This window comes from Pan troglodytes, chromosome 1, assembly GCF_028858775.2.
Source record: "Pan troglodytes isolate AG18354 chromosome 1, NHGRI_mPanTro3-v2.0_pri, whole genome shotgun sequence".
NCBI classification, from domain to species: domain Eukaryota; kingdom Metazoa; phylum Chordata; class Mammalia; order Primates; family Hominidae; genus Pan; species Pan troglodytes.
In genome coordinates, this window is record NC_072398.2 from 218,576,050 (window position 1) to 218,589,912 (window position 13,863).

The 13,863-nt window shown below is 44.2% G+C and overlaps 1 protein-coding gene across 1 annotated transcript; it reads right to left on the reverse strand.

The window, feature by feature from the left end:
* Positions 1-6,835: 6,835 nt before the first annotated feature.
* On the reverse strand, positions 6,836-9,830 carry LOC129143177 (PRAME family member 10-like). The gene is made up of 3 exons (XM_054678097.1): positions 9,544-9,830; positions 8,569-9,147; positions 6,836-7,457 (listed from the first exon to the last, which is right to left on the reverse strand). The coding sequence occupies exons 1-3, from the start codon at positions 9,828-9,830 to the stop codon at positions 6,899-6,901; spliced, it is 1,425 nt and encodes a 474-aa protein (XP_054534072.1). The 3' UTR covers positions 6,836-6,898.
* Positions 9,831-13,863: the final 4,033 nt, after the last annotated feature.

A 13,863-nucleotide genomic window follows, 5' to 3' on the forward strand; every position in this document is an offset into this window, starting at 1 on the left:
GGTCAGCTTGAACTGCTTCCTCATGGTTGCTGGCAGCCTACTGTCCGAAAATCATGTAGATCTTAAATTACAGTTCCCCTTAACTGCCCTGCAGACAACAATTTAAGCATTGTGAAGCATTAACTTTTTCATTTGACATATTCTTTCAGGTTCTGCATGTCAGTGAAACTACTGATGCCAGGTGATCTGAAGGGCCCTGCAAGGCACCAACTCACCAAAGAATGCAGTTTCAACATCCTGATGACTTCATACCTCTTACTGCTACACCAACTTTCCAGCCGCTTGCTATCTGGGATCCACTGGAAACCCTCAGTACTCCTTGGGGAGATGAATTTGAGGATCTCCTCCTAGCTTATCATTCAACCACCCTGTGATCATTAAACTCTGCTGCAAACCCTGCTGTCTCAGAATATTGCTAAGCTACTGTGCAGCAGGCATAGGAACCTGATGGTCCTGTAATAAAATCATGCCAAAATTACAAATCTTATCATGAATGTAGCATCCTCAATTGCTACCCAACTGTGATGAAAGCACGTTGTAGTATTAGCTATGATCCTTCCCTTTCATCTAAATGACTCCATAGCCAGCAATTGCTTTGGTTAGTGCGAGTGGCTACATTTTGAACAGAAGATCTTAGAAAGTGTTTGGTTTGAGTGGTGGAACTACCTAGCAACATAGAATATAGGTTTGATAATTTTGTGTTAATACAAAACCAAGTCTCAGTCAATGGAAGAAGATCAAATGGAGTCTTGTTCCATTGTCTTGGAAAAGCTGTCTACCAGGTGATGATGTCTGCTTCTAGGGAAGGCTTTTCCTCGGATATCTTTAAGTTTAAGTCATCTGGTACGGTCCCATCCATTGCCGCTCATGCGCAGATTTCCCTTGGCGTCATTTCTAAAGGATGCAATCTCCAAACGCTAGGGCATCAAGGTCTAAGCATCACTGAAAGCCTCCTTCACTTACTGGAAATAGTCTTTCAAATACTGCATCAAGGTCTTGCAGTATTGAGTCACATTGTTACTGAATGATGGGCTCACTGTCCTAAGTGCATAGAAGCCAATACTATGACACTATCTTTTGAGAAAAGAAAAAAGATTCAGCTGGATGTGGTGGCTCACATCTATAATCCCAGCACTTTAGGAGGCTGAGGCAGGCAGATCACGAGGTCAGGGGTTCGAGACCAACCTGGCCAACATGGTGAAATCCTGTTTCTGCTAAAAATACAAAAATTAGCTGGGTGTGATGGGGTGCGCCCATAATTCCAGCTACTCAGGGGGCTGAGGCAGGAGGATCTCTTGAACCTGGGAGGTGGATTTTGCAGTGAGCTGACATAGCACCACTGTACTCCAGCCTGAGCAACAGAAGCTCAGTCTCAAAAGAATATTAATAATAATAATCCAGTTTTCTTTGTTAGTTTAGCTAATTTTAGTTTCAAGATACCATTTGTTCTTGAATACCTTTGCAGAATACCAAGGATAGTGAAATTAATGGTAGTGCCATTGAATCTGTAAAATTTTACCTGTGTGATCACCTGCCTAGTAAACTGAGGTTTCCTACCATTGGAGATTTCTCCAGAGATGCCCCAGAAAGGAAACACATTTTATAATCATTTATTTGCTATGACTGTGGCATCAGCCTTTCTAAAATGGTAAGCTACAACGCATCCTGAAAAGAGACAGACAATCACAAGAATTGTAGCCTTTTTACCTGGCTCACTGTTATGATTGGTCCATGACATTCCTCTTTCTTACAGCTAGATGTGTGTATGTCCATCTATTCATATCGATATCTATATCTATTTCCTTTTATTACCATGATTCATTTCCACTCCCCTTTCCATAGATAGCCACTCTACTCTTTGACCAACCTTGAATTTGGATGTGATCTTATAGGATATAAGTATATGGAAAGTATATAGAATATATACTGGCATTTCATATGTGTATTTATTTTAATCCACATGTATGCTATAGTGTATGGTGCTACAGAAGACGGCCTGACAATTGTCCAGTCCTGGACACTGGAGAGTGAATGAACATGCTGCTATAGTTAATTTTCTTTCTTTTCTTTTTTTTTCGGAGATGCAGCCTCACTCTGTTGCCAGGCTGCTGGAATGGAATGACATGATCTCGATTCACTGCAACCTCCACCTCCTGGGTTTGAGTGATTCTCTTGCCTCAGCCTCCACTCTACCTGGGATTACAGGCGCCCGCCACCATGCCTGGCTATTTTTTGTATTTTTATTACGATGGGGTTTCACCATATTGGCCAGGCTGGTCTCGAACTCTTGACCTCAGGTGATCCACCCACCTCAGCCTCCCAAAGTGCTGGTACTACGGGCATGAGCCATCTTGTCCGTCCTTGTTGTCATTCAGATTTTCAGAACAACAGGGTGAATGAAGGCTTATAATCAACTTAACTATAGACCTTGGTCTCTTACCAAATTTTTAACTAACATATCTTTCAAATATAATAAGAATAAAAGTATTGCTTGCCCTATGTCAAATCCAGCTTGAAGTACTTAAATAGATTAACTCATAGCACTCTGTGAAGTCAATCTTGTGATTATTCCTTTTTATGGGTGAGTTAGCTGGGGCACAGAGGTTAAGTAAGTTGGATAAGATCATACAGCCATTGGCCACCGAGCCAGATTTGAACCTAAATTAATCAATCTGGATCTGGAATCTTTCCTACTGACCAAAATACCTATGTGCCTCTAAATCCTAAGCTGCTGAGGGTCTTACCTTGTTTCATATCTCAGTAGGAAGGGAGCTAATGTTTATCCATTACATCTGATGTTTAATGCAAATTTTTAATATATAACATTTCATTTTCCAAAATATGTTATTATACATTTACTTTGATTTTTCTGCATTTTTTAGGAACCTTGCTTTTCCTCCTTTAATTTGTTAGTGTGGTGAATTATGCATAGATTTTTCTGAGATTGTCTGGCATTCCTGGAATGGCCATTATATATTACTTTCTTTTCCTTTTTTTTTTTTTTTTTTTTTAAGACGCAGTTTCACTCTTGCTGCCCAGGCTGGAGTGCAATGGCGTGATCTCGGCTGACTGCAACATCTGTCTCCTGGGTTCAAGGGATTCTCCTGCCTCAGCCTCCTGAGTAGCTTGGATTACAGGCACCCACCACCACACCTGGCTAATTTTGTATTTTTAGTAGAGATGGGTTTTCTCCATTTTGGTCAGGCTGGTCTCAAACTCCCGACTTCAGGTGATCCACCCACCTTGGCCTCCCAAAGTGCTGGGATTACAGGCGAGATTCAGAATGCCTGGCCTATATAATACTTTTTAATGCACTGTTGCATTTATTAGCTGACATTTTATTAAGAACTTTTGCTGTCTTGCTCCAGATCATAGAAAAAAAGGCTTTCAATTTCTCCATTCAGTATGATGTTGGCTGTGGGTGTGTGAAAAATACTCTTTATTATTCTGAGGTTTTATGGAGAGTTTTATCATAAAGAGATGTTGGCCAGTTGCAGTGGCTCACTGGTGAAACAGTGAAACGCCTTCTCTACAAAACATACAAAAAGAAAATTAGCTAGGCATGGTGGTGTGTGCCTCTAGTCCCAGCTACTCAGGAGGCTGAGGCAGGAGAATCACTTGGACCTGGGAGGTGGAGGTTGCAGTGAGCTGAGATTGCACCACTGCACTCCAGCCTAGGTGAATGAGTGAGGCTCTGTCTCTCTCTCTCTCTCTCTCACACACACACACACACACACACACACACACACACGTCCTTTCAGGACAAAACCTTGTTCACTCGTGGTGTATATTTAATGTGCTTCCACTAGAAGTGAGAAATTCTCATAGTTTACATAACATTTTAAAATTATGAATCACTCCAAAGGCATATCTACTATTTGTAAAAGTACTAACTACTTTGTCTTTGACTGTATGACAAGCTCTAGTAGGGGTGTATCTTACTGTAAATTGTTCTGATATAAACTCTAAAATAAACGCAACAGAATTAACCAACTTTTAAAACAGGAAAAATAGGCTGGGAGCGGTGGCTCATGTCTGTAATCCAGCACTCTGGGAGGCCAAGTCAGGCAGATCACAAAGTCAGAAGATGGAGACCATCTTGGCCAACATAGTGAAACCCCATCTCTACTAAAAAATATAAAAATTAGCCAGGCATGGTGGCACAGGCCTGTAATCCCAGCTACTTAGGAGGCTGAGACAGGAGAATCATTTCAACTACGGAGTCAGAGTTTAGAGTGAGCTGAGATCTCGCCACTGCACTCCAACCGGGGCAGCAGAGTGAGACTCCGTCTCAAAAAAAAAAAGAAGGCAGGTCGCGGTTGTGGCTCACACCTGTAATCCCAGCACTTTCTGAGGCCAAGGCAGGCAGATCACGAGGTCAAAAGATTGAGACCATCCTAGCCAACATGGTGAAACCCCATCACTACTAAAAAATACAAAAATTAGCTGGGCATGGTGGTCTCCGCCCGTAGTCCTAGCTACTCAAGAGGCTGAGACAGCAGAATCGCTTGAACCCAGGAGGAGGAGGTTGCAGTGAGCCAAGATCGCGCCACTGAACTCCAAGCTGGTGACAGAGCGAGACTCCATCTCAAAACAAACAAACAAAAACAAAACAACAACAAAAAACCCCAAAAAAGCTGGAAAAATAAATTCTGAAAGAATTTCCATCTCTATGAGTTCATCTTCAGAAGTGATAGCATTTCCTGCTTGGCATTTTTCTCCTACATTTTTGGCATAAAATCTATCAACAAAAAGTATAAACCCAGGTTTGTGTAATAGAATGTTACACAATATTCATACTTTCCTCAGGCTTTTTCCACCCTGCTGTAGTCATTCACTTTTAGGCTTTCCCAGGTCCTAATACATTTGTGTCAACTGATATAAACCAGGTAACCCACAGTCACAGCCTCCTGCGAGGATTCTAATTTACTCAGTAGATCGGTGCAGTGACTCACATCTGTAATCCCAGCACTTTGAGAGGCTGAGGTGGGAGGATCACTTGAGGCCAGAAGTTCAAAACCCACCTGGGGAACATTGCAAAACTCTGTCTCTGAACAAATAAAAATAAAAATCCAACAGAAAATAATGGATACTACAGAGAATATGGAGCAATGAGAACCCTGGTACAACATTGGTAGTTATGTAAATTAGTACAGCTACTATGGAAAACAGTATGGAGTTTCCTCCAAAAAATAAGAATAGGATTAGCATATGAACCATAAATCCCACTGCTGGATATATATCCAAAATTAAATAAATACATCCAGGAGATATCTACACTACCATGTTGGTCAGGCTGGTCTCGAACTCGTGACCTCAAGTAATCCACCTGCCTCAGACTCCCAAAATTCTGGGATTACAGGCATACACCACTGCACCCAGCCTGCACTCCCTTATTTATTGCAGCACTATCCACAATAGCCAAAATATGGAATCAAACAAAGTGTCCATCAACAGATGAATGGATCAAGAAAATGTGGTAAATACACACAATAGAATATCATTCAGCCATAAACATGAATGAAATCCTGTCATCTGCAACAACATGGATGGAACTGGAGGGCATTATGTTAAGTGAAGTAAGCCAGCTATAGAAGACAAACATGGCATCTTCTCACTCATAATTGGGAATTAAAAACACGAAACTTAAAAATAGTAAAATGACTGTTATCAGAAGCTAGGAAGGGTACTGGGAAACGGATAATAAGAAGGGGATGGTTAATGGGAATAAAAACACAGATAGGAATAAGATCCAGGGTTCAGTAGCACAATAGGGCAAATCATGTTGACAATACTTCATAGTAAATTTCTACATAATTAAAACAATGGAATTGGAATGTTGCTAACACAAAGAAATTATAAATTCTTGAGATGGTGGCTATCCCTGTTACCATGATTTGAACATTACACATCTTATGCTTATATCAGAATTTCAGGCCAGGTGCAGTGGCTCATGTCTACAATCTGAGCACTTTGGGAGGCTGAGGCAGATGGTTTGCCTGAAGTCAGGAGTTCAAGACCAGCCTGGTCAACATGGTGAAACCCCCCTTTCTATAAAAAATACAAAAATTAGCCAGGCATGGTGGCGGGTCCCTGTAGTTCCAGCTACTCAGGAGGCTGAGGCAGGAGAATTGCTTGAACCCAGGAGGCAGATTTCTAGAGACTTCTGATGTATAAATGTCTAAAACAGGTTGATCAATCATGGAAGACACCAGAAAGTTTCCATTCAGGTTCCATTTATTTTTGACATTTTTAAATAACCATCCTTGCGGTGGTAACTCCTGCATCACTCTAGAACTTCAGGTTCTATTTCTAAGTCTAGGACACAGGTCCCTGAAGGCCTCATTGATGCCAAGTCAGCATTTTTACCCAGTCCTGCCCCTGGCTGAGTCACCTTTGTTTTTCCACTCACAGTGAGCACGTGCCTCAAATACGCGGCTGTGTGCTTCCTTGAAGAAGCGGCTGACCGGGCCCTGCTGCTCACACCTGTAAACCTGGCACTGTGGAAGGCCAAGGTGGTCAGATCACTTGAGGTCAGGAGTTTGAGGTCAGCCTTCGCCAACATCGTGAAGCCCTGTCTCTACTAAAAATACAAAAATTAGCCGGGCGTGGGGACATACACCCACAACACCAGCTACTTGGGAGGCTGAGGCAGGAGAATCACTTGAACCCAGGAGGTGGTGCTTGCAGTGAGCTGAGATTGTGCCACTGCACTTCATCCTGAGGGACGCAGTGAGACTCTGTCCCAAAAAATAAAATAAAATAAAAATAAAATAAAACAAAATAAAATAAAAAATATAAAAAATAAAATAAAAATTTAAAAAATGCACCCATGTACAATATTTTAGTTCCCAAGTGTCCAGAAGAAAGCTTATCCATCCCACGAACCAGGCCTTCCCTAGGAGCAAAGATGGAAGTCCACTTTCTCAGATGGCCATGAGCCACACGTAGGGCAAGGGACGGGACCAAAGAAGATCCTCTTGGGCTGCCTGAATTCCCTGAGTGTACGCATCAGCTCAGCCCGAATTGGGGTGAGGATCTCCCAATTGACATGACCCTTGTAGTCAAGACTCTCCAGAGGGGCAGGATACAACTCCAGGCCTAACTTGCTCAGCCCACCTGTGTGACGCAGCAGGTCTTTCAGAGCATTCATGGAGGTCTCATTTCCATGAAAGTTGAAGGTGGTGAGCTGGGAACAGTGGCTCAGGGCAGGCAGGAGGACCCTGAGTTGGGGGTCCTGGATCCGACAGTCCTTTAAGACGAGGGTCTTGAGAGTAACAGCAACTTTCTCCAGCAGAACGCCAAGGGGCTCAAGATTGGTGGTCCACATTAGGATATGAATCAGACGCAGCTCCTTTAGCTGACTGAGGCTTGGGTACTGAGACAGACACTCCATGTCCCGATCAGTTAGGTAAGCATCACTGAATATAAAGGCCCCCAAGGGGTTCTTGAGGTACCTGGGGAGAGCAAGAAGTTAGTTATGGGCAATGGTGCCAGTTAGAGGAGGGGGGTGGGAAATCATCTCAACGGTAAACTTGAAGTGGGCATTGATTAATTCTGCACCTTACTACCACACAGGTGTTATAGTAACTGCAATGTGGAAGCCTGTTTCACCCAAACACAAGTTTGTTCCCATCATCAGATGATGGTCTGCGTGCAAGGTGCTGCCTGATGAAGACCCAGATCATTCAGGGGCCACTCCATTTTAGGCTCAGTCCTTTCACCCTTGCCTGTGTGATTGGTACCACTCTCACACCTACTCCCTCACCCTCCATCCCAGAAGCATGCACTTCTGATATCAATTATCTTTCCTGGAGTTCAAAACAACATTTTACAGACAGGGAATTAGAGCAGTTTGCTAAGCTGCTGAAGACAGAGCTGCTACTGTGAAATGCACAGGTTTGATGTACTTTCTTTTTTTTTTTTTTTGAGACAGTCTCACATTGTAACCTAGGCTGGAGTGTAGTGGCACCAACCCAGCTTACTGCAGCCTCCACTTCCCTTGCCTCAGTCTCCCAAGCAGCTGGGATTACAGATGCCTGTCTGCATGCCCGGTGACATTTTTTTTTGTATTTTTAGTAGAGACGGGGATTCACTGTGTTGGCCAGACTGGTCTCAAATTCCTGACCTCATGATCTCCCTGCCTTGGCCTCCCGAAGTGCTGGGATTACAGGCATGAGACACCACAACCGGCCACACCTTCCCTTCTTTCATACCATCCTCTGTATGAAGAATGTGTTTTCATCATATTAACTTTATACACTGTTCCTCACAAGGAGTTCACAAATGCACCCTCACTAGATCTGAACCCTCAACTAACCAGCTCCCTACACACCTCTCTCTGTGGCATCTACCCCAGGCCATCCCTCTGCCCTTATTTGACTGGTCTTGTGATACCCACTTCAGGATATAGAGCACTGAAGAGCATAATGAGTTGACATTCTAGCGTCCCATTCCCTGTGACATCACCGGTGGCTGGCACACAGTAGATGCCCATTAACATTTACTGTGAAAAAGAACATAAGTCTGTGGTATGGTCTGCAGAGAAAGCTCACCATCATTTCTTACCTGAGCAGGTGCTCCAGGTGCTCTTTGATATTACTGATCTTTTTTATATAAAGCATCTGGGGGTAGTACAGGCAGAGGAATGGAGAGTCCAAGTCAGGAATGCACGGCCACTGGATGCTCACGTATAACTCACGCTCATAACCGAAGGCTAAAAAGAGTTCACGAAGATTGCTCATCTGGCTCAGGTAAGGGGCAAACTTTCCTGTTTTATTCAGAGAGGACTCTTTCCAGACTTCCAACTCCTGGATACTGTCTGGGTATATCCTTTCCAATAAATTGCAGAAACTTGAAGTGGACATTGAGTAATCCTGCACCTTATTACAGCACAGGTGCACTAGGCCTCTTCTGTAGTGGATCCACCCACAAAGGTAGCTCAGGCATTCATCCAGTGTACTTTCCTTTAGGCAGAGGTCTATGAACACCTTCAAGGGCTGGCGCTCTCCCATCCTTGGACAGTCCTCCACTGTCTGCCTCTTACTCATGGCCTCTGGGGAGCAGGAGAGGACCCTGGCTCCAGACCATATGGTCCAGAAATTCTCATCAACATCCCGCAAATCCAGCACTTGAAGTTTCCACCTCCTGTGAGTAACATAGGGGAAAAGCTCAGAATGTAGGCAAGGACCCACCCCTGACCTGAGCTTTCACTCCACATCCAGGACATCAGTCAGCTGCTCCTGTCCTCAGTGCTCCTCCTTCTGTCTCTTCTCCATCCTGTTCCCCCTTGGATTCTGCCTTGTACCCACTTCTAATACCTTTACTTTCTGCTGGGAGGAAGCAGGCTCCTGTTTCCTCAGTGGACCCTGTATGGTGAGCAGTCCTTTCCCAGAGGATCTGGGCAAAGGCCAAGGCCTCTCATGGGCACTGTCAGAAGGCTCTGAGCCACCCTAGCTCCCCAACCCCACCACTCCTCCTGAGCCAGCTGTCCCTTCCCTGGATGCCTGGACCCTTCCCCGCAAGCCACCTGAGTCACCTCACCTGGGGCGAACCTTCTGGGCCACCAGTGTATCAAGTCCCCTCAGGACAGCTTGCAAGGTCTCCAGATGAGGTGTCTTCATCAGGGATCCCAGAGGGAGGCAGAGGAAGGGCCAGGCCTGCACCATCAGCTTCAGGGCCTCAAAACGTCTCATGCTGAAGGCCTCCATGAACATCAGAGGGAAGACCTCCCTGGGCAGCTCATCCAGGGTGAAGATGGTCAAGAACTGGTTCCTCAGCAGGCTCTGCCCTGCCAGCTCCAGCAGTCTGGATGGGGACTGGAGGCTCATTCTGAGAAATCTCCAAGGAAAAACTCTAGAGGACAATCAAGTGAAAAGGCAAGTTTCTCGGGCCAATCCCCTGCAATCCCCGCTTCTCCTAGGGCCAAAGTCATTTCTCTAGCATGTGTGAAAGAGCCCTCAGTTTACTCCAATTCCATTCTGCAATAAGTGGCCACAGAGGCATAGTTCTGCCCTTCTGGTACCAAGAAGAGTGTGTCCCAACCTCTAAAGAGCAGGCAAGATCCCTCCTAGTCCATGAATTATTAGCCACTGTTGCAATAAACTCATAGCACTGGGAAATATTACCGAGGATCTCTGAAGCTCGGATCTCATGCCCAGCTAATCTTTTATTTTTTGACTTTTTGTAAAGACAGTGGGTTTCACTATGTTGTCCAGGCTGGTCTTGAACTCCTAGACTCAAACAATCCACCCACTTTGGCCTCCCAAAGTACTGGGATTACAGGCGTAATCCTCTTCCCGGCCTCATTATTGAAAATTTCAGCAAGAAGCTTTGAAAGCTATGTGACAGTGTTATGCATCATTCGCAAGACACAGATGTTTCCAGTACACACCTCTTACACATGTTCAAAATGAACCACTTTGGCTGTGCACAGTGACTCACACCTGTAATCCCAGCACTTTGGGAGGCAGAGGCATTGGATCATCTGAGTTCAGGAGTTTGAGACCATCCTGGCCAACATGGTAAAACACTACCTCTACTAAAATTACAAAAATTAGCCAGGTGCAGTGGTCTGCGCCTATAGTCCAAGCTACTAGGGAGGCTGAGGCAGGAGGATCGCTTGAACCCAGGAGGCACAGGTTGCAGTTAGCTGAGATTATACCACTACAATCCAGCCTGGGAAATTGGCTAGATTCAAAAAAGAGAGAGAGAGGGAGAACTACATTGGATTAGACTTCTTAAGCTCCATCCAGTTAATCATGGTTGGATTTTTGTCTTTCTTCCAGATTAACTATCAAATTAGTTATTCATCCATGAAAGTGAAATATTTAGGGATATGGTGAAAGTCCAGGACTCATTCACTGATTTACTCCACAAACATGGAATTTTACTAATATGTGTCCTTTGTAGTTCTGAGTGTGAGATAGGGAAGAGTTGAATCTCTTCCTGACATTAGACAGAAAGAAAAAAACTTGAAAGTATCTTTGTTGAGAGATCCTTGGCCACATCAAATTTATCAAAATATTTCAGAGTTAAAACAGTTTTACAAAGATAGACATGACAGTCCCTAAGAAAACACAGTAGAAATCTTCATGAATCCAATGATCACCTGGGTGGTATAATTTAATTTTTTTCGTGTCGGGGGAGCTGAGTCTCACTTCATCACCCAGGCTGGAGTGCAGTGGTGCCATCTCGGCTCACTGTAACCTCTGCCTCCCAGGTTCAAGTGATCCTTATGCTTCAGCCTTCCATGTAGCTGGGATTACAGGCATGCACCTCCACACCCATGTCTCCGTTTGGGTGGAAGAGTTACAATGAGGATGTGATTGGTTTAAAATTAAGGTCAAAGATCCTCTTTGGTTAAGATTTTTTTTCTTTAATAGGGTCTCACAATGTTGCCCAGGCTGGAGTACAGCAGCGGTGTGAGCATGGCTCACTGCAGCCAAAATCTTCTGGGCTCAATTGTTTCTCCCATGTCAGCAACCCATACAATTGGGAAGACAGATGCATGCTACCATGCCCGGCTAATTAAAAAATATGTATATTTTGTAGAGGCCAAGCACCAGTGGCTCATGGCTGTAATCCCAGCACTTTGGGAGGCCAAGGCAGGTGGATCACTTGAGGTCAGGAGTTTGAGACCAACCTGGCCAGCATGGTGAAACCCCACCTCTACTAAAAATACAAAATTTAGCCAGGCAAGTTGGCAGTTGGATGTAATACCAGATACTCAGGAGGCTGAGGCATGAGAATTGCTTGAGCCTGGGAGGCAGAGGTTGCAATGATTTGAGATCGTGCCACTGCACTCCAGCCTTGGAAACAGAGCAAGACTCCATCCCCCGTTCAATAAAGAATATTTTATAGAGATGGGTTTTTGCTGTGTTGTCCAGGTTGGTCTCAAACCCCTGGGCTGAAATGATCCTCCCGCCTTGGTCTCCCAAAGTGTTGGGGTTAAAGGCATGAGTCACTGCTCCCTTCAAGAATTTTGAAATGACATAAACCAAAGCACAATCCAATTTTTTGAAATAAAGACAAAACTGCATTTAGAGGAAAAAATGCAAAGCTTCAAATTGTTCATATGAGAAAAAAAACAAAACAGGATATAACTCTATGCCATCTTAGGCTGCACTGTCACCATCCCAGACCAGCTGACTGTAGGTCAGATGGGAGTGTCCTTACAGAGAGATTAGTGACTTACCAGATCTGGACTCAGTTTGCAGGGTGCTCAGACCTCAGGAAGAACCAAGCAGGAACTCCAGACTTGAAGACTTTGTGTCTCTTCTGTGGGTCTTTAGAAGCTTTTATTGACCTTTCTAATCACAACTCCCACCCACACCCCTCCACGTATCCACTGCTAGCTTCCAATCAACAAGTGATATCTGATTGCATTTCTGAAGCTCCACCCAGTTAATCCTGATTGGGTTTTTGGCTCTCCCCAGATTAATGGATTGAATCAGATATCCATTCATATCAGATATCCATATTAAGTTCATGAATCAAGAAATTGACAGTGTTAGGGATAGGGTGGGAATCAAGAATGCATTCATTCAAGACCGTGCAAGGTGGCTCACGCCCGTAATCCCAGCACTTCGGGAGGACAAGTTGGGTGGGTCACCTGAGTTCAGACATTCAAGATGAGCCAGGCCAACAAGGTGAAACCCCGTCTCTACAAAAATACAAAAATTAGCCAGGGACAATGGCGCATGCCTGTAATCCAGCTACTCAGGAGGCTGAGGTGGGAGAATCGCTTGAACCCAAGAGGCAATGGTTGCAGTGAACCAAGATTGCACCATTGCACTCCACTCTGGGTGACAGAGGAAGACTTTGTCAGAAAAAAAAAAAATTCATTCATTCAGGAACTTCACAAACACTGATGGAATTTCACTAATATGTGACCTGCATAGTCCTGAGTTTGAGGCAGGGAAGGGTCTAATCTTTCCCAGATATTAGACAGAAAACTAAAATCTGAAAGTAGTATTGTTGGGAGATCTTTGGCCACATCAAAATCACAAAAATGTTTTATAGTTAAAATAGCTTTATAAAAACAGAGGAGTCGTCCCTACAAAATCAGAATAAAAATCTCCATGTATTGAATGGTCTTGTGGGTTTTATATCACCTAAGGTAGCAATTTTTTCACTCCTGCTGGTGGAAGAGAGGTGTCACTGAGGGCTTGAGTGGTCTCAGGGCTTAGGTTAAGGCTACTCTGGAAGAAATTGCAACCATACTTATAAACTTTATAAATTTAATCAGTGAAGAAGGGAGGGGGAGAAACAAACATAAACCAAGCTTGCAGCGCATTCAGCATTCATCATAAGGTCAGCTTGCTCTCTGACCTGCTTCCTCATGGTTGCTGGCAGCCTACTGTCCCAAAATCATGTAGACCTTAGATTACAGTTCCCCTTAACTGCCCTGCAGACAACAATTTAGGCCTTGTAAAACATTAACTTTTTCATTTGACATATTCTTTCAGGTTCTGCATGTCAGTGAAGCTACTGATGGCAGGTGATCTGAAGGGCCCTGCAAGGCACCAACTCACCAAGGAATGCAGTTTTGACATCCTGATGACTTCATACCTCTTACTGCCACCAAACTGCACCAACTTTCCAGCCCCTTGCTATCCATGATCCTCTGAAAACTCTCAGTACTTCTTGGGGAGATGAATTTGAGGGTCTCCTCCCAGCTTTTCATTTTGCCACCCTGTGATCGTTAAACTCTCTGCTGCAAACCCTGCTGTCTAAGAATATTAGTATGCTACTGTGCTGCAGGCATAGGAACCTGATGGTCCTGTAAAAAAGTCATGTCAAAATTACAAAGGGAAGTGAAGGTGGAGGCTGGTCAGGGTTGAGCTGTGTGTTTTAATGGGA

Coding starts and splice junctions, on each gene's coding strand:
- LOC129143177 (XM_054678097.1), bottom strand. CDS start 9,830: ATGAGCCTCCAGTCCCCATCCAGACTGCTGGAGCTGGCAGGGCAGAGC. Junction 9,148..9,543: donor GCCCAGAAGGTTCGCCCCAG/GTGAGGTGACTC, acceptor TGTTACTCACAG/GAGGTGGAAACTTCAAGTGC. Junction 7,458..8,568: donor CACCTGGAGCACCTGCTCAG/GTAAGAAATGAT, acceptor TGCTCTCCCCAG/GTACCTCAAGAACCCCTTGG.